Genomic DNA, 27,418 nt, shown 5'->3' with positions numbered 1-27,418 from the left:
GATGGTTATTGAATATCTCAGAGTGGAACCACATTACAGAAATAAAGAGGAGTAAGGCAAACCAAAAGTTGCTCAGCCATGATCATAAAACCAGGGGATTGTTACGAAGGCTGACATGAGACTTGGTCACGCCCCAAGGAAGGCCAGAATTGTCATGACGCCCGTCACTTAGGACGAAAAAGGGGAAAAAGGAGACTGGGAAGGGGAGATCACATTTAACATGGAGAACAGTCAACAAAGACCGAGACATCACATGAACGAAGCAGTCCTCATAGCATATAACCTATTCCAGTGGCCAACATTTGCAGAGTGGGCAATTAGCCCCTCGGGATTGCCCTTGTGGTGGAGGGATATAATGAACGAAACCATTTTTGTTTCACTTACAACGTTTGTTGTACTTAAAAAGTACTTATGAAAGTAGGAATGTAAACATCTTACCTGATGCAGTGCAGTCTTGTCCAGACACGTTATGGTATGAAGAAAATTACACAAAAAATGAGAATTAATATAAATGTTTGTGAAAAAGAAATTAATTAAACTAAAGGGATCAAGAATCAAGCTTAATCAGGCAAACAATATTAAACACGAAACAGAGCCTGCAGAGTGCGTGTTGCCGTTGTATGATGGACGTTTTACCCTTTTAGGTCGTTTTGAACACAACATATACTTTTAACACTCCAATATGTTAGAATAATGTTTATTCTATCTTCATTTTAAAGGTGGAATAGTGTCCAATTTCTACACAAAGGGAGTAGATTAGTGCCTGTCATTAAATCAAATATATATGTATAAAAATAATACAGCTATGGCCATCGATCCTCTACAAAATAACGTGAAATTTGAGACGCTGTTCCCCTAATACGTTGCATAATTCAGTTGAAATGAAATCATATTTTAAGCGCGAAATAAATAATTGTGTTCATTAATGCATAGGAACTAGAAAATGAGATGAAATAAAATTCAAAAAAGAGTATTCGAAAACTGATTTTTTTTTTTGGAGAAAGATATGAAGCCTCAATTTTCAAAAGATGGTTTATGGTGACCAGAGTAGTAGTAAAATACAGGGTATTGCTCAAATACTTTTATCTCGCGTTCTGATTTTACAAATTCCCTTAAAAAGAATAAATACATTACCTTGTTATTTGTTCTTGAATATTTGACAATGTAAAAGGTGTCAGATTTTGACCAGATTACAAGGATGTTACATATTGCCAATCAAACAGATGCCTAATCATCACCGAAACTATTAACCATTAACCAGTGTAATTTTGTTGCATTACTTTTAAGCCCAGACACTTCAGACAAAGTAAGTGTTAAGCACTATATTTATAATCAAGGATAATTATTATTATCAACTGTAATATATTCAAAGACAGTCACCAGAATAAAACAATACTGTATAACCATTTGATTTTTTTCAAGAGATTATGACACAAAAACACTCTACATATCACCCTTGCTATTATTAGAAAAATAATATTGCGCAATAAAACTTAGATCAATGATTATACACTCTCGGAATGTTTTCAATCAACCTAACACTTGGTCAAATTCAATTTGCATGTAACTTTGTTTTAGCTAAGTGTTGATAGGTTAAAATTTGAACCAACTTTTTGGTTGGTTAAAAACAATATGAGAGTGATCCACAAGGTGAAATTCTATAATACTCTTATTTATTTACCAGATAGAATGTATTATTGTCTTTAGTGACAATCTATGAAAAAAAATTAAAGGCTGGTGTAAAACTTAGACGAAATGACGAAAAAATCATTATTATACTCACCGGTAGCACAATTGCCCTTTACACCTGAAACTAAATGAAGAGACACGAAATTGTTATATTTCCACATCATGAAACAGTGCTATACAAAGTCTTTCTTAATTCCAAATGCCAAACGACCAATTCGAGTAACATTAATTACTTCATCCATTTATCATTGTTTTCAGTAGGCCTACGTGTATTTATTTCCTATTCTTTACATTACATTGTGTCGTATCCCGCCACAAGCCTTTGCTTTTAGGATATACACCTTCTTCTATAAACCGAAAATGTACATACTTGTATTTTTCATAACAAACTGATTTTTATATGAATTTATGTTTACGATAAATGTGGAAATTTGTGAAATGTAAGAAAATAGATGTTTTATTTGAATTGAAAACATGTCATTAATCGTAATATTCCCCTACATCGTTCCATCTCTTCAGATATGTATAGCGAAACCTGTTTATTGATATCAATTATTTCCACAGAGGTTGCGTTTTGGATTACTTAAGTCTGTTCAGTAAAAAGAAACATTAATAAATGGAGATATTAAAAAAAATCAAATTTATATACTTACTAGAAATCAATCCACCCCAGAGAAGCACAAATCCGATGAGAACGCTTAAATTCGACATTATTAGTCTTAAATCCAGGAATAGGAAATGCTGTAGGATCTGCTAAATGCAGATTTGAAAAAAAAATGGCCGACTCTTGATCGATTACGAGCTACGCTTTCTTTACTAAGCGATATGATTTGAAGAAAGAATATTGACATGCAACGAGAAAAAAAAACAGGGCAAATACATTACTAAAGATAAGGACATATACTTTGGTCATGCACTTACGTGGTGTCGTTCATGGGGATCAGTCAGTCGGCAAGCCCTGAAAAAGTAGCTTCTTTTATCCAAGTGATATTCATGACTAGAGGGTTTTTGCATTGTTAATGAGCTTGGTGCAGACCAAAACACCTCTTTTTATTCGGCCATTGCTGCTCTAAATATTGACCAAATTTAATGTTTTTGGTATTTTTATAAAGAAGAATAATCATTCTTTCAGGTCATGTGTTTGGATTTTTAAAATAATTTTTTAATATAGGAAAAACTTTTGATCTAAAACATTTAAAAAAATATTATTTTCATGCAACAAAAGTTGTTGTTTTCAAACTTAATATTTGTTTACGCACAAATGATTTTTAGATTGTGATAAAGCTGAAGATTTAAGCTTTAATGTGATATAATTTTTATAAGAGGATGTATTTTAGATGGTCAACAGCCTGCTTTTTATAGGCCAAGTACATTTAGCAGCTCAAAAATGAGAATAATGCGCTCTGATCGGTCATAGAGACCACACACCCACGCAAATTCCAATGTTCCCCACACTGGGCCTCTGCAAGGTCACACTCACCATGTGGTAATCTTTTCAAATTACCCGCGCCTGTTTGTTTTTAAAACAGTATTCAGCCAATCAGAACTCTGGATTTTATGCTACTCAGAAATTTCAGAAATCTCGTCTTGCATTTTGGTGGAAAAATCTGGCTGCTGACCCATCTAAAAGATGCCACATATAAAGAGTGACATTGTAAGAAAGTATAGAATTTTAGTTTTTTGATGATATAAATAATGTTTGTGCCTAAAACACAAGATGTTGCACAATTTGCAAGTGAAAACAGAGGAAGAAAATTCTGTTTGAGGCATCTTTTCAGGTCAAAAATTCACTTATTTATTAAAATATTTTATGAAAAAAAATAACCAATATAAAAGAGTAAGATTTACTCTTTCTCATGGTACAAAAATAATCAATATTACTTAAGGAGAAAGTGGTTAAATTCTTTTAGAAAGAAAGTCTCACAATTCACGAGATTTTGCAGGGACCTGAATTCAGCCACGAGAGGACTTGGATAAATCTTGCTCATTTGCCCATTAACAAAGGGGCTTGCAGACTGACTGGGATAATTTGCACACCTTATCAGTTAAAACAAACGAAGGAAACTTCGACCAAAGAATTCATAAAACTACTCAATACAATTTGAAGTTACAAAGGGTAGATATAATGCTTCTTTTGGTTGGTTAATTATTAACCAATAACTTCGACAGAGGGTGTGATTTGTTTTCTGAGGTCGCCTATCCCTACAGTAAGCTGTAATTATTTGTGTTTATTATGACTAAACATCCGTGATTGATATAGATCGATATCTGTGATAGACAGATGATTGGCGCGTGACAGGTCGCCCCTCTGAGCTCTCTTGGTTTTGTGAATTTTGTTGTGTCTATTTGGAGTTATCTGTCTTCAGTTGTTTACTAGTGGATTGTGTGGGTGTTGTGGAAGCTGGTAGGCTGATTTCAGTAAATGTTATTTCTTGGAAAGGATACACTAACGGTGGAAAGATTTTCGAGGTAAACTGTATCTTATCCATATCCTCCATACTACTTTCTCCTGCCATTGAATTTGTCCTCTATTGTTTATGTTCACTAGTCCTCAGCTCTATTGTGCCTGAGACTTTTCAGTTGCAAATTGATCCTTCTTCGGACAATGGGATTACCCAAGCTAATCCTCTGTCTTCTTTTGTGTACTGTTGTGAAGGTATGCGTAGCCCAGGTTCACCTTCATGTGCTATACTACCCTTGTATAAACTTGCAGCAGTATGCTAATGGCATATTACACACCAAACCAACCAAATTTCTTGGGTCCCGCCTTACTTATTTCCGACGGTAGTTGATTTTGGAAGAGACTTTTGGGCCCGTCGCCATGGTCGTAAAACTCTGTCCTGCAATGCAAATTGTGTGACATGAGATTTTTTTTCGTTTCGCATCTGCAACGGAAACATTCAATCTGCGTTTCGTGTGCAAAATTCTGGTTGCTACTATGGTAACAGCGATATATCCGATTTAGGACGACTTTCCAAATCCACATTTGGTTCCTCCCAGAGCTCGAGAGGCCGCTCGGGGGGCCCACTTCCATTGAAGAGTGGATACCAAGCGCGACCACGCGCAAAAAGGGAAAGAGTGGGCAAGTACGTTACTTATAGGCCTATGTAACGTTATAAGGGTGTCAAAAACGATGTTTAAAATACTGAAAAAGAGGATATGTTTTCAATACTTGTAGGGTTTCACAAGCTAAATACTTTTAAAAGATGCATTTTCATAATCTGGAAAAGCCTTGCGTCCCTTGTTTAGGGTGCTTTTCGAAACCGCATGGTCGTGCCTGGTATCCACTCATCAATGGAAGTGGTCCCCCCGGGAATTCGAATCTAATCCCCATTTTTGGGGAAAGTAAAACATAATGCCCATTACATTGTGTGCTAGAGGCATATCGTTTGTGTAGGAGTAAACAAAATAAATTTCGGCTGGTACGTGTTCAGACCAAGGTAACTCCTTGTTCAGACGTGTACATGCTGTGTACATAATCAACGCATGCGAAATGGTTTCTGCTGGAGAGGTGATTTGACCCTTGGAATCAATTGCCAGAGATCCACCAATAATCCACATTGAATGCAATATCGATTCGATGGACTAATGATCTATATCTAAGCCTTAATTCAGTAACTTTTTCCTCACTCAATATGTACTCGATTTGTTTGAAAAACCACTTTCTTATCCATGTCATAATCTATTGTAGGTCCTGCATTTAGAATATCTCCAGCCATCAGTCGTAATGTACATGCATGTATGGTGCGGGTGTCGCGGGAAATAGTTTTGCACACGAAAAGCAGATCTGTAGGGCCTGTAACCCCCTTGTAACACAAAGCTTAGCATTGATTGTAGAGCAGTTTTCTACATTTGATTCTATTGACTATAATGTACAATCAATCTTAAAAATCAAGTGTATGATTAAGCGTTAACTTTTGTGTTAGGGGACACTAATATTAGCGTCCGTGAGGTTTGCGAAAGGTCCCAATTACGCCAATACAACTGCTACTTTTCAATTGAGTCTCCTCACGTCGGGTGATGTACAGTCAAATCTTGGCCCATTGAGACCACCAACTACTAAGAATAATTCTCATCACAATTCACAGGTTGATGAGAACAATGCATATATACATCGTTTATCCTATGACAGGGACTCCTTGTTTAAAATTCAACTACCTCTCTCACAAACACTTACATTGTATGCTTAAGCGTGAAGTACTTGATGAAATTAACCTACTTGGTATATCTCGTAAACCATGTGTACAAAGAAAACCTAGGAAACATAGGCATCGGGGTAAACGTGGCGGTCAAAGAAAGCAACGTCAGATCCCAGTGCTTGTCTCCTTGACTCCACCTATTATAGACCGTCTATTCATCGTGATGTTGTTAAGAATAATCTTGTACCAATCAAGCTAGTTGACCCATGTAACTCATCAAATATTAAACTTTGTTTGTGGAATGCTCATTCAATAAGAAACAAAACTTTTCTCCTCCACGATTATGTATTAGAATATGACTTGGATATAATGATGATCACTGAAACATGGTTCCATGTTGATGATCCAGCAGTCATTAATGAATGTACACCCCCTGGGTATGCCATGTTCAGCAGACCTAGACTTACTGACCACCATGGGGGAATTGCTATTTTATATAAATCTCATTGAACTTGACTGTGAATTCTCAAGCCCCCATTGACATTCAAAATAAGTTCAAGAGCTTTGAACTTGCCCATGTGGTTTATAGACACAAAACTGGTAACATTCATATCTTTGTGATCTATAGGCCTCCACCTTCAGCATCAAACGGTCTCCGTCTTAGTGATTTTCTAGTTGAATTTGAAACCCTGGTAAATGAGATTTCTCTTTTATCTGGTCATGTTATTATGGCTGGTGATTTCAATGTACACGTTGATGATCCATCCAGGTCCGATGTCAAACAATTCTTGTCAATCATTGAAACTGGTAGTATGATCCAGCATGTTAATGGCGCAACACACAAATTTGACCACACTTTAGATCTTGTAATGTCCAGGGAACTCATAAATCCTGGTTGCTGTGTACTAGAAGATAACTGCAATAACACTTTGATTGATCGTCAGATACACGACGTTACTATACATGAGAATCTTCTCTCTGATCATCATTGTGTACATTTTTGTTATAGCCCGGTGGAAATTCCTGCAGCTGAGAGGTTTCGGCACACAGTCCGAAAGTTCAAAGATATTAACCCTGATAGTTTTTCTTCGATGCTTTCTAACAATCTTAAAACACTTGTGTACAGTGGTGGCGTGAATGCTCTCTTGCAGGATTATACTACGGCAGTTAAGGAATGTCTAAGCATGCACCTCAAAAATCGTATGTGCAGTCCATTCGTATCCGCAATCCGCAATGCGGATGTTCTCTCTGCACGTAGGTCTAGGCGGCAAGCTGAAAGAAGATGGAAGAAACATCGGACAGATGAAAACCGTTCACTATATGTTGCAGCAAATAAACTTGTCAATGATGCAATAATACATGCTAAAAAGTCTTTTTTAGATGATAGACTCACTGATGCTGATGCTAAAACTGTCTTCTCTACTCTCAATAGTATTCTTGATAGGGACAAGAAACTTCTTCCAAGTAAGAATTGTTCTCCTGTGTCCTTGGTAACAAGATTCAGAGAACTCTTTGTTGAAAAGATTGTTAGGATTCGTGAGAGCCATGACAGTACCAATAATCAGGAACTTGATCAATGCCCTCAGAGTGACAATACATGCTCCTTCTCTGCCTTTGATGTTATCTCTGAAGAAAATTTAAAGATTATCATCACTAAAATGTCTCATGCTTCTTGCTCGTTGGACGTTGAACCAACGTGGCATTTAAAGAAATATGTTTTATATCACATCTCGGCTCTCCCCAAGGTGGTCAATGCCTCTTTACAATCAGGGGTTTTTCCAGTAGCATGTCACCAGGCCTTAATCACACCTGTGCTTAAGAAAACTACACTAGATTATCAAGATCTGAAAAATTATAGACCTGTCAGTAATCTAAGTTTTGTAGCTAAAGTTATTAAGAAAACTGCAGCGTCTTAATTGGTTGAATACCTCACCACTAACAACTTAAAATATCAGAGCAAGTTTCAGCTCCTTGGACTTGCAAATACGGTGTCCCCCAAGAGTCTGTTATGGGCCCTATACTCTTAAATGTTTAAATCACTCCTGTCTCAACTATCATTCGTAAGCACAATCTTTTCTATCTTATCTATGCCGATGATATTCAATTATATGATGCGTTTGTTCCTCGTTCACCATCAAGTATGCAAGAAGTGTTGGAAAGAGTTTCTTTATGTGTTGCTGAGATATACATGTGGATGACTTCAAACTTCCTCAAACTAAATGTTTCTAAAACTAAATTCACTGTACTTTTTTGGAAAAACCAATTAAATGAAAATCTATCCAACGTAAAACTCAATGTATGTGATAATGAAATTGCACTATCCTCTAAAGTTAAGAACCTTGGCATATGTATTGACTCGTGCTATACACTCTCATTTCATGTCAGTAATACTGTACGTACCTGTAATTTCCATCTTAAGAATCTGTGGCGCATTAGAAGATTTATCAATGAAAAAACTTGCCATCATGCGGTTAGGGCACTTGTACTCTCTCGACTTGACTAATGTAACAGTCTCTTTTCAGTTCTTTGTGTTAAAGCTCAGAAAAAAACTTCAAAGTGTTCAGAATCGTGCCGCATGTTTAGTGTTTTCAGTAGGTCGCAATGTACATACGTCTCCTTTGATTAGGGAACTCCATTGGCTCCCTTTTTCTCAACGTGTCATGTTCAAACTTTGTCTGTACATTTATAAATTGGTTAATGGTACTGGTCCTTCATATCTTGTAAACACAATTGCTCATTACACACCTGCTTGTAATCTACGTTCCCTGAATGATACCACGAAACTTGTTATTCCGAGAACAAACCTCTCCATAGCAGAAAAACGTTTTAGTATAGCTGGATCTAGACTTTGGAATTCCCCTTCCTCTACCATCCGTACAACACCGACCATATCATCTTTCAAACGACAACTCAAGTCATATCTTTTTCCAAATATCTAGTTTTTTTTTTCTTCATTTATTTAATATGTATTTGTTTTGATGATTTTTGCTATCACTGTTTGGTTTGACTTGGCTAACCCATCTGGGGCCTGGTGGCCTCAAGTGATATACTAGAGCTTCTGTGAATGATGTGCTGACCGGGCTTGTCCCTTAAAGCCCCCTCACACCTGACCGAATGTAGGCGGACGAAGGGTGACGAATGGGAAAAATTAACGAAATGCACGCGAATTCAACGAATTCAAATAAAATTTCCGTCAAAACATGCGATCAGTAACTATTGTCAAATTTTATCAACGAACGGTAAGCGAAGGATTAATATGACATGCAAAGGATATCGATTTTTCGGTTCGCCTCTTTGAGAAAATAGCGGCCGAAGGTGAGCGAAGGGTTGATATAACCCAATAAGACGAAGGAACAGTGAGCGTGCGATTAGAAACGAAGACGAGGGAATAGATCAGGCAATCTTGTTCGTTGTGCCATCGTGCCGCTTCGTTAGGGTTTTTTCGAGATCGGTCCACTTTGGCAAAAGCGCGAAGAGGGACTATGCGCGACAAAAACACACGAACGATAAACGAACGATTATTGCAGACTAAATAAGAGATGCGAGTTCAAACAGATGACCAACGATTTTTCAATTCGTAGGGAAATTTTAAAAATGTCCAAAATTTTTGCGCGAATTTGAATAATCGCAGCTGTTAGTTCAGAAGATGTATGAACCCAAACACGAAGGGTAAATATGATTTACTATCAGTTACCATTGAAAACGATTTTTAAGAAAATGCCTTCCGCCAGCAATCGCAAGGCATATCTTAGGCAATTCGGTTAGGTGTGAGGGGGCCTTTAAAGCCCCCTCACACCTGACCGAATGTAGGCGGACGAAGGGTGACGAATGGGAAAATGAACGAAATGCACGCGAATTCAACGAAATTTTCCGTCTAATCATTCGATCAGTAACTATTGTCAAATTTTATCAACGAACGGTAAGCGAAGGATAAATATGGCCTGCAAAGGATATCGATTTTTCGGTTCACCTCTTTAAGAAAATTGCTGCCGAAGGCGAGCGAAGGGTTGATATAACCGAACAAGACGAATGAACAGTGAGCAATGGTTTGATATGGCGTGCGATTAGAAACGAAGACGAAGGAATAGATCAGGCAATCTTGTTCGTTGTGTCATCGTGTTGCTTCGTTACAGGTTCTTTCGAGATCGGTCCACTTTGGCAAAAGCGCGAAGGGGGACTATGCGCGACAAAAACACACGAACGATAAACGAACGAATACCGCAGACAAAATAAGAGATGCGAATTCAAACAGATGACCAACGATTTTTCAAATCGTCGGGAAATTTTAAACATGTTAAAAATTTCCGCGCGAATTTGAATAATAGCAGCTGTTGGTTGATGCAATTTAATGTATACAATTCTATACTTTTTTGTTACTTAAGATTTATATTTATATTTTACTTCTGACAATTTTAAGCGTTGTGATACTTTTTCGTGTATAGCGCATATAAATAACCGTTATTATTATTATTAAGATGAAGTATGATTGCAGCAATTTATTGTCTGGAAAAATGGAAGATATAAATTTTGTTGGGTCGGAGGAGGTCAGAAGTAAACCATTGTTATGTGTTTTGCTAGTGCGTGACGTTTTTAGGCATAACCGACGTAACAAAATGAATTAGAATACCAAACGTTTCCATGAAAAGGGATTTTATTCCATCTTTGTGTCAAATTAAAGGAGCCTATTTAAGCAATGCACTAGATATTCAGCGGTTCATGTTACTCAATTTCATTTGATTTCTTTACCATCATCAATTGAATCATTTTGAACCATATCAAAATTTGCATTCTTCATGAATATTTATGTCGTTATGTTATGTGTCATCAAGACTTGTTTTATTGAGTTCTAATTATTCTGTTCTTGGTATTTTCATTTCTTAAGCGGGACTGGGGCTGATCATGTACCGTCTAGATTCGTGAGTAAATATGATAAATATTGGGTTGGATTATACAAGCAAACGAGTGCAAATTTCAACGGAAAACAAGCAACAAAAAATAAATTAGCAGAAGTTTGATAGTATGTGTATCCTATATTAAGAAATAGACACATGACAATAGAGCGATTGGGGATGTATGTAGTGAGTGCTGGGATAAGGATTTGGGAAGCCTCTTTTTCGTTTGCATTTTCTTTATAAGAAAATTATCTATTTTTTTCCTCGAAAAAAGTAAAGAATGAATTAACTCCTAGTCGACTGTATTAACAACTTCACTGCAACTTACGTTGTTAAGGAGTTTTCCTTAATATGCTACTACGAGGAGTGTATTTTCGCAATCAGTTCGACAAAATAAATGATGGTGGTGATTTTTTTACCTGATTGCTAACAAAGCATAAATGCTTATAAGCAACCAAAGGACCGACGGCTTAATGTCCTCTCCGAGGGACCTGGTAATGAGGATGAATGCCTTACCAAAGGGCACTAGCGCTCCAAGTGGGAATCGAACCCGGGTCACCGGAATCCGAAACCCCCGCTCTACCAACTGAGCTATTACATTGACAAGTTAGCCTATACATCACAAACTTACTCGTAATTTGCATACAATTATACCACTTGGGATATCTTAAATTATATTTGTGTTATTGCGAATTGTTGATTGTCAGACTTAAAGTCAGCTAAATACCAGTGTTTTCATTTATCTCGTTAAAATGTGCTACTAGTATTTGGATTTTCTAGGTCTAGATAATATGAAATTGTAAAACTAATGAATATCATATTTCCGCACCACCATAACCACCACTACTACCACTACTACTACGACTACTACTACTACCACTACTACCACCACTACTATTACGACTACTACTACTACTACTAAACTACTACTACTACTACTACTACTTCTATTACTACTATACTACTATGAATGACAGGGGCCACGGAAACGGGGGGGGGGGCAGTGGGTGGGCTTCATCCCCCCCACACACTTTTTTCCAAAATCGTGTACAAAAACGTACAAATGACCATCTGATTGGTATTTTTTTGCATGGTCAGCCCCCCCCCCCCCCCCCCTAACTTTCGAATCCGTTCCGCGCCCCTGTACCTTAATAGCACTACTGTTAAAAAAATAAATAGAAAATGTAAAAAAAAAATAGTCATAAAAAGTCGCGTGCATAAGACCAAAATCTACGTACGCTTCAGGAATGTTCGATAACTAAGTGCAAGCGTCAATTTGTGAAATAGCGCCAACACTGTGCTATGACATCTGAAACTTTCAGTACTAATTCCATAATATTGTGCTATAACATTCAAATAAAATATATTCGATCGTATTAAATCAATTCCCAACTTCAAAAGTGCCACGAACATTTATTTGTATTTTCGTTCCCTTTCTTTATGAGCTGCTTTCACTTGTTAGGCCTTCAATCTCATCAAACTTGTCGAGATCAAAATGACTAAGGAGGATGATTAAATGTCAACTACTCCCTCCTAATCATCGCCATCATCCCACCACCACCATCAGCAAACTTGTTGAACGAGTTGAATATTCTGTTTATTCTTTAAGATCTTTCAGCAAAGGGTATCTGCCTATATTCTATAAGTCGGCATAAGCATCTACATTCAGCGGGATGCTTTGTCGTCCTGTAATATCGATTTTCTACTGTATCTTTGCGTGGAAATATTCATCGCAGCTATATTTCATACTCGGCATGCTAACGGTAACATGAGTTACTTCCCTAGTCATCACAGAAACACAATTGGGAGATCACATGTCAGAAATGTTGAATAGATAGTGTGTTATGAACACCCCTCTTCATTATTATCATCAAAAGCAGCAGCTTCCCCTCCTCATCATCCACACCCTCATAATCATCATCATCACCATCAACATCATCATCATCAACAACATCATCATCACCATCATACTGGACCCCTCAGAAGAACAGCCTGTGGCTGAAGAGGGTCATCCAGCCCACGAGTGGAAAATAAATAAATAAAAATAAAAATCATCATCATCATCATCGTCATCACCATCATCATCATCATCACCATCATCAACATCATCATCATCATCACCATCATCAACATCATCATCATCATCAAGATCATCATCATGATCATCATCAACATCATCATCATGATCATCATCATCATGATCATCATCATCATCATCATCATCATCATCATGATAATGATGAGAATCATCATCATCATCAACATCATCATGATCATCAACATCATCATCATGATCATCATCATCATCATCATGATCATCACCATCACCATCATCAACATCATCATCATGATCATCATCCTCATTATCACCATTACCATTATCATCACCATCATCATCATCATTATCATCATCATCACCATCGTCATTATCATCATCATCCTCATTATCACCATTATCATCACCATCATCATCATCATTATCATCATCATCACCATCGTCATTATCATCATCATCCTCATTATCACCATTATCATCACCATCATCATTATCATCATCATCATAACCACCACCACCACCACCATCATCATTATAAATGATAATAATAATCATCATCATCAACACCATCAACAACTTTACCATCATCATGATCACCATAAACATCACCGTACTCAACAACGTCATCATCGCCATGCCATCATCATCATCCACATAATCGTCATCATCAGCATCATATCTCTTCTCCAGATTTATTTTTCGTCATCCTTTTCCATTTTCTCTTTCTCCTTTGTAATAATTTTTCCCTTTTCCTTACCATTTTTTTATATTTCCCTTTCATTTTCACTATGGCCTGGGCAGTACTCTCTGAGAGTGTTGCCCAGGCCACGTGACCCTTGCCCCACCATAGAAACACCATATTTGCTAAAAGAGGAAAGTTCAAAGACATTATAGAAGTACCATAGAGTGGGACCAATTGCTAAACCAATTGTTGCACAACAGTCTAAGCTGTCCCCCCTATTGTGTGTGTCTGTGTGGTGGGGTGAAACCACACAAATAAATGGGACAGTCATGCACCGGGGTCATGCATAAAAAACACAAATTTGTTATCATTATGTTAGGTTGTTCCCGATCATGCAGTATTTGAAAACGTATCTATTCCCAAAGGGAGGAAATACTTCATATCAAATGTTTATACACCCCATCATGCCCTGATCAAAGATGTTTCTGGTTTTTGCTCCGTCTGATCATGTTTGGAGGGGGTCGCACTTCATAGTCCTACATATCAATTAGATTACATCACGCTTAGAACATGCATTGAGTATTGATATCATGAAATATCAAATTAATAGAAAAAGAACAATAAGATTTTGCATGAAAATTTAATCAAGTTTCATAGATTATATCAATTATTCATTTGACAATGGAAATAGAAACATATCAAATAAAAAGGAACATTAAATTAGGATATTGTTAAACACTGATACATTGCTATACACATTCATATCAGTACTGAATGTGAATTTTGTAATCAACTATAACATTTTCAGTATTAAAATGTTTCGATATAATATCAAATGAAATCACTTTTTTATAGAAAGTTGAGGACGAGACAAAAGTTTGTATGATAAGGCTATCCAGGTGCTGAATAGCGAGTTGAAGAAAATTATAACATATCCCTAACTTCAACCAATAAATTGATTGTGAAATAATATTTTGCTCTGTCATAGAATTATTTTAATAAGTGTGACTGTCACTATGGAGTATGGTCATAGACAAAATATTTTTTATGGAGGATTTGTAATATGTGCGAAACATGTATGCGAGGGAGCGAGGCGATTGGACTTTCCTTAAATTCGATTTTTTTTTTTGTTAGTATTCAATTGGATCAAGAAGGATCCATTGCGCCCTGCACATTGACCTTTTTGTTGCTGAACTGTTGAAAGAGTAGTTTTTTTATGTATATATTTCCGGAGGAGGGATTGCTCCCATTCCCCCTGCCCCCGACCCCCGACCCCCTCCTCCCCCGCTGAGTACGGCTATGGCCATTATAGCAGTGGCGTAGCTAGGATTTTTTCCTGGGGGGGGGCACTGGGGGGTCCTTGCTTTTTCAGGGGGGCACCATTTTTTCGGTGTGTGTTTGTGTGTGTGTCACAAGGGCGGATCCGACTTTCGCCAATAGGGGACGGTGCCCGAAATTATCTTCACCTATATTTTCCCCGATAAGTCACTTCTTAGTTTTATTCTTATAAAACAACATTAACATGAAATAATCTCATAAGCCTTATAAAAAGTGCGAGCGCGAAACGCGAGCGATTTTTTTTTTACTTTCATGTATTTTGTCCTGAAAATTTAATATTCTGGGCAATGTTATGTGTGATCCTGAACAAGATTCGTATGTAACTAGATGGTTACTGCGAACGCCAAGCGCGAGCAGAAATTTTTATTAACTGTTCTAGCATTATCGAAAAGGGACCTGTTAAGGACTGCTTACAGTTACCCACGAAGACGGTATATATTTCAATAATGCGAGCGCGAAGCGCGAGCAAATTTTTTTGACATTCCGACCTAAAAATTGTCATTCTAAGCACCTTTTGTATTAATAAATGGGATAGGTATGTAACTAAACAATTGATGCGAGCGCGAAGCGCGAGAGGTAGAAAATTGAGATTTCACACCTAAAAGCGGGACACTCTATTCATATTTTGTAAATCATAAATAGGATATAGTTAATTGGGTATCATTAATAATGCGATCATGAAGCGTGAGCAGACAATTATTGATATTCTGATGTGAAACTGGATAATTTAAGTACATTTTAAATAAAGAACATGCAGGCTATCGCGCATGTTTTAGATTTAGACCTAGAATCTGGGCATTCTGAATACATTTGTTTAATGGAACATTATGGAATACACCTAGACAATATGAACTTGGCAAATCAAACAATGTGACCACGCAGCGTGAGCTTAAAATGCTGATATGTAGACCATAAAAACTGACAATTTACAGAGCACTTAAATTTTTAAATGAAAAAAAAAATAATGAAAGCTCGATGTCCGAGCTAAAATATGTTTTGTATATAGACTTCAAAACTTGCTCCATATCAGCCTATTGAGCAAGATATGAATCTCATCGAACAGGCAATTCTGGCGCGAAGCGCAAGCAAAAATGTTATATGGTAACATGAAAGATTTTTTTTTGCAAGTCTTCCCCTTACATTATTTCATTCACTCGTCTCCCTCCTCTTATTTTCCTCTTCTTTTTTTTTTCTTCTGTCTTTCTTCTTTTTTTCTTTTCTTCTTTCTCCCTTTTTTTTTTTGCTCTGCCAATTTTTTTCAGGGGGGCACGTGCCCCCCATGCCCCCCCGTAGCTACGCCACTGCATTATAGTCATATCAACTGCATGCTGTTAGTTGAAGCGGGGGCTCTGTCTTCTGTTCTTCCTCACTAGTACGACAATCGCCACAAACATCACGCCCATAGCAGTTGCCATGACAACCACTGCTGTCATCCAGGGTCGGGCGTTCCCACCAACTGAACCTTCCTCTCTGGTTTGCCGAGCAAACCTTTTTCTTTAGATTTTTCCTTTTAGATTTGGCTTTTTAAATCGACCACATGAGGTAAGCGCACTTGCCGAAAGCTAGAAAACGCGAATGTTTCTCTTCGACGATATGTCAGAATAGCCATAAATTACCCCAAACTGAAGCAGTTAGAATGCAGAACAAGAAGTAAGTTTGCATAATTAATACTCATTGTATCTGTATATGTCTTAAAAAGAATGATACTTTGTTTAGTTAATGTAAAAAAAGGGAAATTATTTTTGGTTCATTTCATAGAAAGTCAAGGTCAATTTAGCGTAAGAGTGTTTACGTGTCAATGAAAGTAAATCGGGCGAATTATGCTATGTGTGTGTGTGTATTTGAGTTTTGTCAGACGTGTATCAATCAGATATGATTATTTACGTCTGGGACCGACCTTTAACGTCACCATCCGAAAGACGTGACCAGGGCTCGAACCTCAAACCTCTGCATCAATTTGTAACTTCCCCACATAGCTTGGATTACAGGCGCACGCCACAACGCCCAGTTTAATGAGTATAGTAGCGTAAAGACGTAGAGGGCGTAAGAGATGTAAACAAACCGTATTTGGTGAATGGAAGTTAGTTTATTACAGATTCTGCTATTGAAGGTTTAGATAAAGAAGTCTTATGACCTATCAGGAGAAATTGACCTTTAGCTTAAAGTGAGGAATGAATATATAAACATTTTGCATTAATTCATAAACCATGATGGTGATGTAGCTGGCAGTTTATGTGCAAAGCATGAGGGTGATTTTAGTTGTAGCTTATCAGCTCTCATAGGGTTTTATAAAGACAAAACCATTTAGGACTATTGAGAATGGATTAGATAAGACTTTGAGAGCAAATGATATAAGGCGATACTTTACATAAAATAAGCCCTATTTTACTGCTTATCAGACTCATGAAATTTTAAGAGTCATCAGAGGTACTGAATTCTTTGAAGAATGTTTACATTTAATATTTAGACGAAAGGAACTATATCTTTTAAGAGAGTTCAGTACACAAATAATTAGTCAATGAAGACTTGATTTTAGTTTGAACAAATTTATTTCTAAATGACAACATAGCAAGGAGTTATTATAAGGTGTTACATATAAACATAATTCAGTTTAAATACATAAAATAGCTGTCATAAAGATCAAGGCATGAATGTTGAACGATAATTAGATTTAGTTAATCGAATCGTAAAGAAATTGAGTCAAATAATGTTTTTGACTAAAGTCACTAGCGTACCTACGGGTGGGTAGGGGGGCACTCTGCCCCCCCCCCCCTGACGAGCCACAACCCATACAAAATACATATCACTGCCTCCCCCCCCCCTGACGAGCTTGAAAGACCTTTTAGGCCCCCCCCCCCCCCCCTGACGAGCTTGAAGACCTTTTTTTTTTTTTTTTTTTTTTTTTTGTTTGCTTGTCAATTTTTTTTCTGGTACAATAACCTTTATTTTTTATTGAAGACCTTTTTTTTTTTTTTTTTTTTTTTTTTTTGCGGCCGATTTTGCCCCCCCCCCCCCTGTTGAAAATCCTAGGTACGCCACTGACTAAAGTGTATTTTGCAGCATACTTATGATGCTTTTTCATTGCTTTTTCTGATTATGCAGATTTAATAAAATCTACCTATACAATTATCGGTACTTCTAACTTCCGAGCTTGAAAGTTTCCTTTCTCCGGTGATCCACTCTCGAACTTCTGAAAACAAACCAAGTAGATAATGATAAATGGGGAAAGAGGGAAATGATAAGTGATAAGTGTGTGTGTGCGAAACAGGGAGAATATTGTTATCATATTTAGAAGTATCATTAATTTCATTATTATTTTATTTTTATTCTTTTCAATATCATGTATTTTATCATACTGAAAATCATAAGTATTACGAATAATATGGATAGTATTAACATCATGATTTCCTAGGTCAATTGGATAATGCGATCTTTAAATTATATTTATAATAGCAACAATGATAATAATACTAATGATAGTAATAATTATTAATAATGATAACAACAACATCAACAATAGTAGTAATAATAATAACAACAACAATAATAATAGTAATAATATAATGATTATTATTAATTACTAACGTACCATCATTATTCAGAGCCATCCCAATATCCATCAATTCATCCGTGTCTTGCTTGACCCAGCGCACTGGTCCAACCGATAGATCCTTCAGATGTCCCGAGTTTACGCCTCTCCTCCGGCGGGCCTGGTTTCCACACGGTGCACACTCACCAGTCGTGTCGCTATCTAAACAGATAGCAACCTTTCAGTAGAGAGATCTGTCAGGAAAGAGAGAGAAAGAGAGAGATAGAGAAAGATCAAAGAGGAGAGATGTCAAATCGTATGTATGTGAATTTGCACAAGCTTCTATCTTTTCTCATTTTTCGCCTTCTATCATCCCTATTTTTATCTGAAGTGCTTGAAGGTGCTAAAATTCGTTTTAAATAAGGCTTGGGTAAAATGAAGTCCATGGAGCTGTTACATATAACTGTTAAACATCAACAACTCTGTTTAAGAATGAAAAAAAATCAACTGATTATCAAAATTATCAAATATTTTCATTCTAATCATCATCATTATCATAATTGTAATCACCATTATCATCAGTAACATCATCATAATCATAATTGGTATTATTCTTCTAAGGGCTGAGTTCTTACGGGTTTTTTTTTGTATCGGTGACCACCCGCATTTTCTTTCGGTGGTCCGCTAAAACGAAATTCAGTGTCACCAATATCTGTGGATATCAATTACTTTAAAGCCACATATTTCCATACCTAGGTCCATATGAATAAAACCTTTCACATTGAACTATTATTTAAAACCTTTTAATAAACAAAGTAAAGCTATGGAGATGATAATAATACCAAGCAGGATTTCTCAATTTTCTTGCCAGTAACATCATAATGTTGTTTCGTCTGATTTTGACTCTTAGTTATTCCATTGCAGAATTGTAGCGTAGTAGAGAAAATGGCAACCCACTTGCCACGGGATAATAAGGGTAGCGATCGGAGCAGATCGGTGTATTTTCTAAATTGATATATATAATCACCATTAAATGTAACTGAGAAGTTGTTTTTAACCTTTTTTTTTATTTGGTTTTTTCTTTATTATTTACAACATGTGAATAACTTCACAACCAACCTGAGTAGTATCGATGTAGGTAAATCCCGAGAGACTGAATGCAGCTAGCCCATTCATCCCTAGATCATGGCGCATAACTGTCTGTTCAACCACACACCTTAATTGTTGATCAAAAATGGAAAGAAAAGAACAAATAAACGTATGATTTACGTTGAGAGGATACTTCTAAATTTGCTGTGCGATACAACTTCGAGTGCCTTTTTTCATAAGACTTGTGATTATTGTAAAATTTCCGCAACGGTTATCGTTGCTGAAATCGAAGAAGGATACCGTTGCCATTAACGTAAAATTATTATCAAATGGGCTCCTCATTTATCCACAATTTCGTTTCAAATAGCGTTTCTAAAACGTTTCTTCAGCTCTTTCAATTTGATCTTAGGTGTATCGCGACGTCTCGTCACCATTCGGCACCAATCATTATCATTGATTGGGACTTTATGTATGGTGGCCATGAAGGGACATCGCAAATTGACCAAATCGCGAAAATTCACGACGAAATTCACGACGTCGCCAATTTTGTCGTGAATTTCGTCGCCAATTTCGTCGCGAATTATTCACGACGGAACTCAAGACGTCGCCAATTTCGTCGCCAATTTGAATATTGACGACGAAATTCACGACATCGTGAATTTCGTCGCCAATTTCGTCGCGAATTATTCACGACGAAATTCACAACGTCGTGAATTTCGTCGTGAATTTGTTTTGCTTGCCTGGGCGGTATGCGGGTTTGAACCAATTCGTCTGCTGCCAATTCCTCCACTCACAACAGGGTCTACATTCACTTAGTCTAATGCAATTCTGTCCATTAACTTTTCGCCTAACAACCATATGGTCCAATAACCATTTGGTCCAGTCATCACTTCGTCTAATTACCAGTTCGTCTATGACCATTTCATCTCATAACTAGTTAGTCTAATATCAATTTTATTTTCCTTAATTTCGCCAAATTAACACTTAGTTCAATTAGACAAAATGGCATATGGAATAAATGGCAATTGGACCAACTTGGTTATTAGACGAAATGGCAGTTAGACCATGTGTATAGTGGACGAACTGATGGTAGACCAAAAATTACGAGTTGGCATTAGACCAATTGAAAATAAACCATTGAAACGACAGAACGATGTCCACTGCTACCCATATGCATAGGCGGATCGAGGGGGGAGGGGGCCGAGGGGCCCACCCCCCCCCCCCCCTATTGGCGGAGCAAAAAAGGGAAAAAAGGGAAGAAAGAAATTTTTAAAAAAGAGGGAAAAGAGAGGAGAAAAAAAAGAAGAGGAGTGAAAAAAATAATATGAGGGGAAGACATGGAAATAAAAAGAATCTTTCATGTCACTATATATAATTTTCGTTCGTGCTTTGCGCTCGCATTGCTTGTTAGGTGTTCCAGGGGCGGATCCAGCCTTCGCCAATAGGGGGGGGGCCGGAATTATTTTTCAGCCATATTTTCCCCAATCGGCCGCTCGAAGATGATTTTTCGTTTCTTTGAAGAGGTAGTCTTCTTAGCTTTATTCTTATAAATCAACATAAATATATAACATCATAATCCTTATTTATATAATGTGAGCGCGAAGCGCGAGCTAAATTTTTTTGGAAATCTTATGTATTTTTTCCTAAAATTTGAAGATTCTGGGCAATGTTTGTTTTTCTAAAAAAGATGTATATGCAAATAAATAATTACTACGAACGCAAAGCGCGAGCAGAAATGAACTGGTGGAAAATGTACCTGTTAAAGACTGCATGCAGTTAGTCATGAAGACGTTATTCTAAGGACTTTTTGTAACTTATCAGAAGAGGTATATAATAAACAATTGATGCGAAGCGCGAGCTAAAATGACATTTCTACATAGTGAATGGAAAATTTTAATCAGTTTTTGTAATCGTGAATAGGATAGCTATATAACTAAACAATTGATGCGAGCGGAAAGCGCGAGCGGAAAAATCGGGTTTAGACCTAAATACGGGACAATCTATTCATGTTTTGTAAATTTTGAAAAGAATGAGTAATTCCTACATTAATGATGCGAGTACAAAGCGCGAGCAGAAAATTGTTTATATTTTGATCTGAAACTGGATAATTATTAAATAGAGAACAAGTTGAATATATGAATAAACATGCGTGCGCGTGTTTCATATTTAGACCTAGAATCTAGGCATTCTAAATACATCTTTTATCATGAAAATCAAAGCGAGCGCGAAGCGCGAGCTTAAACTATTTGATATTCCGATCTGAAAAAAAGAGTCAATTTCAGCTCTATATTTCAAGCACTTTGTAAGAAAATTGTAAGGTGGATATGGATCGCACAGAGCTGATTTTTTTCATTATAATTACTTTGAGTTTTTACATATAACCGGTACATCCTTAGGACATGTAGGACATGTCATCATATGAAAATGATGACTGTCTTCCTATTCCTCTTGCTAAGCGCGAGATGAAACAAAAGGGACAATTCAATTATTAAATTAATATCTTATTCATTAATGCCTAATGAGGGTGCGAAGTCTGATGATATTATGGCCTGAAAACTGGACATTTCAAGCATATTTGTAATTATAAATAGGATGCATCAGTTAATACATTTTTAACAATAATGCGAGCGCAAATTGCGAGCCTAAATCCTTGTATACATTGTCATGAAAAGGGGATTGTATAATCAATATTGAGACATACAATCAAAATGCGAGCATGGAGCGCTAGCTGATACGTTTTGACAATCATACCTGAAAAGGGATATTTTGAAAACTTTATGGAATACACGAAAATAATAGGTACCTGGGGGTGTTTCACAAAGATTTAAGTATGACTTAGAGTCGCACTTAAATACCGAGTTGCCTACGGTATGAAAGGCTTGACCGCATTGGTCAGATCGTGTCATGAGGACGCGCACTACTGCGTGTCTATCAATAAGATCGCGCGTTCCATATCATGTACGCGTAGGCATTTAGGTGCGACTTAAGTCATACTTAAATCTTTGTGAAACACCCCCCAGATAAATTGAAATTTGAGAGCGCGCAGCGCGAGCGAAAATGTTAATATTCAGACCATAAAACTGTCATATTTACAGAGCAATTTTTAAAAATCAATTTGTAAATTACGCAAAATAATGAAAGTTTGATTTTCGAGATGAAATATGCTGTAGTGGTTTTCTTTTCATCAAACACTGATTTCAACATGGTCAGAGCTTGATCACTACTTTGTTTACATTGATCATGCAAAGACAGCTGATTTACAACTTAATTAATTCTTTTGATGGAGCACTTCTCAGTTAGCCTATTCAACTTGATTCTTTTGGGCACCTACTGGCCCAGTCATCCTAAAGCCGGGGTAATAAGCAGGGCCCGCTGGGAGAACAGTTTTCGGAACTGAAGTGGCTACCCTGGGTAAATATGCCGCTATTATTATTATATTATTATTATCCTTTATTCAAGATGTTCACATAACAGCCAGGAATTCTTTCATGTTCATTTTCTAAGCCATGGAATGCTCCTGTCTATTTCTAAGTGGATGTTTTTCTCACTTAGCAACTACTAGCCAGTCAGATTTAAGCTGAGAGCAACCTCATGGTTAATTTGTACACTCCAACACACTCAGTAGAAAGTCTTCACCTAGTAAGGACATGTACAATTTCTGCTAGTCATCTTTTTTGCAACACAACAAATAGCTCATACTCTGGATTTATTTTACATCATCAGGATTTCAAGTTCTTCATTTTCATCCTTTTGATTTTGACATATGTAAATATATATCCATCGCTTGTGTTATCCAAGTGGGAGCGTGCAATATCTCTAGGAGAACATCTCGTGTCACCCTATTCGCGACGCGTTTCGCTGAGGCCTCACGGGCGCGGTCGTTCTTCATCGCGACATCGTTCTTCTCCATCTATTGTATATATATATATATTTCACATTTATCTTGTTCATGGACATCCCATTAAAGGATCCCGATGAATTTATAGTCATTTGATTTTCTACATCTTCGCCTTTGCATAAAGGAACCCAGTGCTGGTGAGTCAATCAGATATATTTATTTTAAGTAAGACCTCATTTCTTACAATTGGTGACCCCGTTTTTCGAGTCGCAACAATTTTCATCATGAATCAACAATCAGCTAATCCATCTGCTGAGGTATCGCATGTCGCTGCAGTCGCTTTAAAGCTTCCCCCATACTGGCCGAACGATCCCGCTGTATGGTTCGCTCAAGTACAAGCTCAGTTCACGACGAGAGGAATTACTTCAGAGGAGACTCAGTTTCCGTACATTGTGTCTGCACTTCAACCTGAGATTGCGCAGGAAGTCAGGGATATTTTAATGAACCCTCCTAAGGACACACCGTACTCGCACCTCAAAGCGGAATTGATTCGCAGGACATCAGTCTCAGAGCAGAAAAGACTCCACCAGCTACTTACCCAAGATGAACTAGGGGATCGAAAACCCTCCCAGTTATTACGTAGAATGGAGCAACTGCTTGGAAGTGATCATCTTGATGAAACAATCTTCAAACAATTATTTTTGCAGCGACTTCCACATCATGTCCAGACAATTCTAGCGTCAAGCTGCGACGACATGAAGGTGACACAGTTGGCAGACTTGGCTGATAGAACCATTGAGGTTGGTTCAACAAGTACTGTTTCTGCTGTTAGTTCGCCCTCGTCTTCTACTTCTAGTTCAGAGTTGTCACAACTTAGACAGCAAGTAGACAGACTTACATTTCAAGTGCAATCATTGACTACGCAACTTCAACATGAACGTGGTCGATCTCCAAATAGGCGCCCTCATCGTCCAAATAGACAACGTAGCAGGAGTAGCAGTCAAAAGCGTCCTCTCTGTTGGTATCACTGGAAGCATGGTGCAGGAGCTCGCAAGTGTACACCGCCATTTAACTTTAATCAAGCTTCTTTGTTTTCGAGTGATTCTCAACAGCCTTCTTCCAACACCCATGCTCAGGGAAACGACAGAGCCAGCCGCGATTGAGAGCGACGACCCGTGCTGGTGCTAAGAATAAGAATGGTCGCTTGTTCTACATTCATGATCGGATCAGTGGTACTCAATTTTTAGTAGATACTGGACCTGAAGTCAGCATAATCACGCCATCTGCAGTTGACAGACAACGGCATACACATTCAGAGTTCACATTGGAAGCGGTTAACGAGTCTCGCATTCCTACGTATGGTGAACGCTCCATCACTTTGGACTTGGGCCTTCGAAGGACTTTTCGTTTTGTTTTTGTGATTGCCGATCTTCCTACACCCATTATTGGAGCCGATTTCTTGAATGAATTTGGACTGGTTGTAGATGTTAAGCATCGAAAACTTCTTGACCCCACTACAAAGCTCACGATCTACGGCATCCGTGCTCCACTTCACACGCAGTCTGTCAGTCCTATGTTTTCACGTTTATCGACTACAGGCAGTGATGAGTATAACGCCATCTTAAAGGAGTACCCAGACATCACTCGTCCTGACTATCGCCCCAAAGCTGTCAAACATTCTGTTACGCACCACATTGTAACGGCAGGACCTCCATGTTCCGCACGTCCACGTCGTTTAGCTGCTGATCGCCTGACAATAGCACGTTCTGAGTTCGAACATATGCAGGAACTGGGGATCGTTAGACTGTCGAGCAGCAATTGGGCATCCCCGCTCCACATGGTTCCCAAATCTACACCAGGTGATTGGCGCCCATGTGGGGATTACCGTGCTCTTAACGCTCGAACTGTACCAGATCGCTACCCAGTCCCACATATCCAGGACTTTACAGCATCATTGAATGGCAAGAAGATCTTTGCGAAGATAGATCTCGTCAAGGCATACCATCAGATACCCGTTGAACCATCTGATATACCGAAGACGGCAATTACCACACCCTTCGGACTCTTCGAGTTTACGCGAATGCCTTTCGGACTTCGAAATGCAGCCCAATCCTTCCAGCGTTTGATGGACGAAGTGGTCAGGGGCTTGCCTTTTGTCTTTGTGTACATCGACGACATGCTAGTTGCTAGTGCAACAGAGGAAGAGCATAAAGAACATCTCCGACTTCTTTTTGCTCGCCTTCACGAGTATGGTATTGTGATCAACCCTGCCAAGTGTGTGTTTGGTGTGAGCTCTCTCATCTTCTTGGGACATCACATCAGCGCAGATGGCATTCGACCCCTCGAGAAGCGCGTAGAGGAGATCCGCGAATTTGCCCGTCCTTCTTCTATTCGACAGCTCCGTCGTTTTCTAGGACTTGTCCATTTTTATCGACGATTTATCCCCAAGGCAGCAGCTATCCTCGCACCACTTACCGACATGCTCCGTGGTCAGCCGAAGAGATCAACCAAGGCAGTTGAGTGGACGGAAGAGCGCATCAGTGCATTCGAGCGTGCGAAGGAAGAACTCGCCAATGCTGCTTTGCTTGTACATCCTTCGACAGATCTCCAAACTAACTTGATGGTTGATGCATCAGATGTAGCAGTCGGTGGCGTCCTTCAACAGTACGCTGATGGTATTTGGAAGCCAATTGCGTTCTTTTCACAGCGACTCAAACCTACCGAAACTAGATACAGCACTTTTGGTAGGGAATTATTAGCTGTTTACCTCACGATTCGCCATTTTCGCCATTTCTTAGAGGGACGCGAGTTCACAGTCTACACGGATCATAAGCCGTTGACCTACGCTTTGCGATCGAAGCCTGACCGTCACTCTCCAAGAGAAATCCGCCAGCTGGACTATATCTCGCAGTTTACATCAGACATTCAGCATGTACACGGTGTAGACAACACAGTAGCTGATGCCTTGTCTCGACTGCATGTGGATGCTCTTCACACATCATTTACTGTTGATTTTGATCAGATTGCAGCCGACCAAATTGATGATGAATGGGAAGAGATACAGAAATCAACTTCACTGACATTTAAGCAAGTACCACGGCCTTCAAGCGACGGAATGATTTGGTGCGATGTCTCTACAGACCACGAGAGACCTTACGTCCCGAAGAAACACCGCCGCATGGTATTTGAAGCGTTGCATAATATGTCACATCCTGGTGTACGCTCTACCCAAACAATGATTACTTCACGTTTTGTTTGGCCAAGTATGAACAAGGACATACGTACATGGGCTCATTCATGCCTATCTTGCCAGCGCTCTAAGATCCACCGACATATCAAGGCACCACTTGGAACCTACACTGCGCCAGACGCCAGATTCAGTCATATTCATGTAGACTTAGTCGGTCCATTGCCTTCGTCAAATGGATATTGTTACATGTTAACCTGTATTGATCGGTTTACAAGATGGGCCGATGCTTTCCCAATATCAGACATTACAGCAGAGACTGTCGCCAAGACACTTGTGCATGAGTGGATTTCCCGATTTGGCGCACCCTCGACCATCACCACGGACAGAGGTAGGCAGTTTGAATCGCAACTCTTCCAAGCACTCACTTCACTTCTTGGGAGCTCTCGTACACGCACCACTGCGTATCACCCTGCGGCCAATGGTATTGTGGAAAGATTCCATCGTCAGCTCAAAGCAGCACTTCGAGCGCAATCTGATCACAGCAAATGGCAAGAGTTTTTGCCGATCGCACTTTTGGGCATACGCACAACGGTAAAAGAGGATCTTGGATGTACACCAGCAGAACTGGTGTATGGAACTACACTGAAGGTTCCAGGTCAGCTGGTGGCACCAACAACTCCAGACTCTTTCTCCAACCCAGGCGACTATGTTCATCGCCTTCGCCACTATATGATTGACATCAACCCCGCACGAACACGTTCTCAAACTACTACATCGCATGTTCCACCTGATTTGCAAGATTGCTCGCATGTATTTATCAGGTGTGATGCTGTCCGGCCGTCACTTCAACCGCAATATGATGGACCTTACAGAGTTGTTAGTAGGACGCCAAAGTTTTTCATTTTGGATGTGAAAGGGAAGAATGATTCCGTCAGCGTTGATCGTCTCAAGGTTGCTCATCTGCCATCTACTACAA

At 38.5% G+C, this 27,418-nt stretch overlaps 2 protein-coding genes across 3 annotated transcripts in view; one reads left to right on the top strand and one right to left on the bottom strand.

Annotated features, from left to right (window-relative positions):
- LOC135157012 (sushi, von Willebrand factor type A, EGF and pentraxin domain-containing protein 1-like) overlaps window positions 1-2,516 on the bottom strand; it is a 37,618-nt gene extending 35,102 nt beyond the window's left edge. For both annotated transcript variants that reach the window (XM_064111340.1, XM_064111341.1), the window contains exons 1-3: window positions 2,343-2,516; window positions 1,784-1,813; window positions 439-453 (exon numbers count right to left, since the gene is read on the bottom strand). In XM_064111340.1, coding sequence (XP_063967410.1) covers window positions 439-453; window positions 1,784-1,813; window positions 2,343-2,400 — 103 coding nt within the window. In that variant the 5' untranslated portion in view covers window positions 2,401-2,516. The remainder of the gene's footprint in view (window positions 1-438; window positions 454-1,783; window positions 1,814-2,342) is intronic.
- A 1,541-nt stretch (window positions 2,517-4,057) lies between these two features.
- LOC135156993 (uncharacterized) lies at window positions 4,058-12,746 on the top strand. The gene is made up of 2 exons (XM_064111254.1): window positions 4,058-7,818; window positions 11,819-12,746. Exon 1 carries the CDS (start codon window positions 6,557-6,559, stop codon window positions 7,742-7,744), a length of 1,188 nt encoding a protein of 395 aa, XP_063967324.1. The 5' UTR covers window positions 4,058-6,556; the 3' UTR covers window positions 7,745-7,818; window positions 11,819-12,746.
- The last annotated feature ends 14,672 nt before the right edge of the window (window positions 12,747-27,418 follow it).

The sequence above is a fragment of the Lytechinus pictus genome, chromosome 16, assembly GCF_037042905.1.
Source record: "Lytechinus pictus isolate F3 Inbred chromosome 16, Lp3.0, whole genome shotgun sequence".
Classification (NCBI taxonomy): Eukaryota; Metazoa; Echinodermata; class Echinoidea; order Temnopleuroida; family Toxopneustidae; genus Lytechinus; species Lytechinus pictus.
The sequence above is the reverse complement of the archived record's forward strand: the minus strand, read 5'-3'. Positions and strand labels throughout refer to the sequence as shown.

Bases quoted from the DNA above. Each gene is read 5' to 3' on its own strand.
- LOC135156993 (XM_064111254.1), top strand. From the start codon at position 6,557: ATGGCTGGTGATTTCAATGTACACGTTGATGATCCATCCAGGTCCGAT.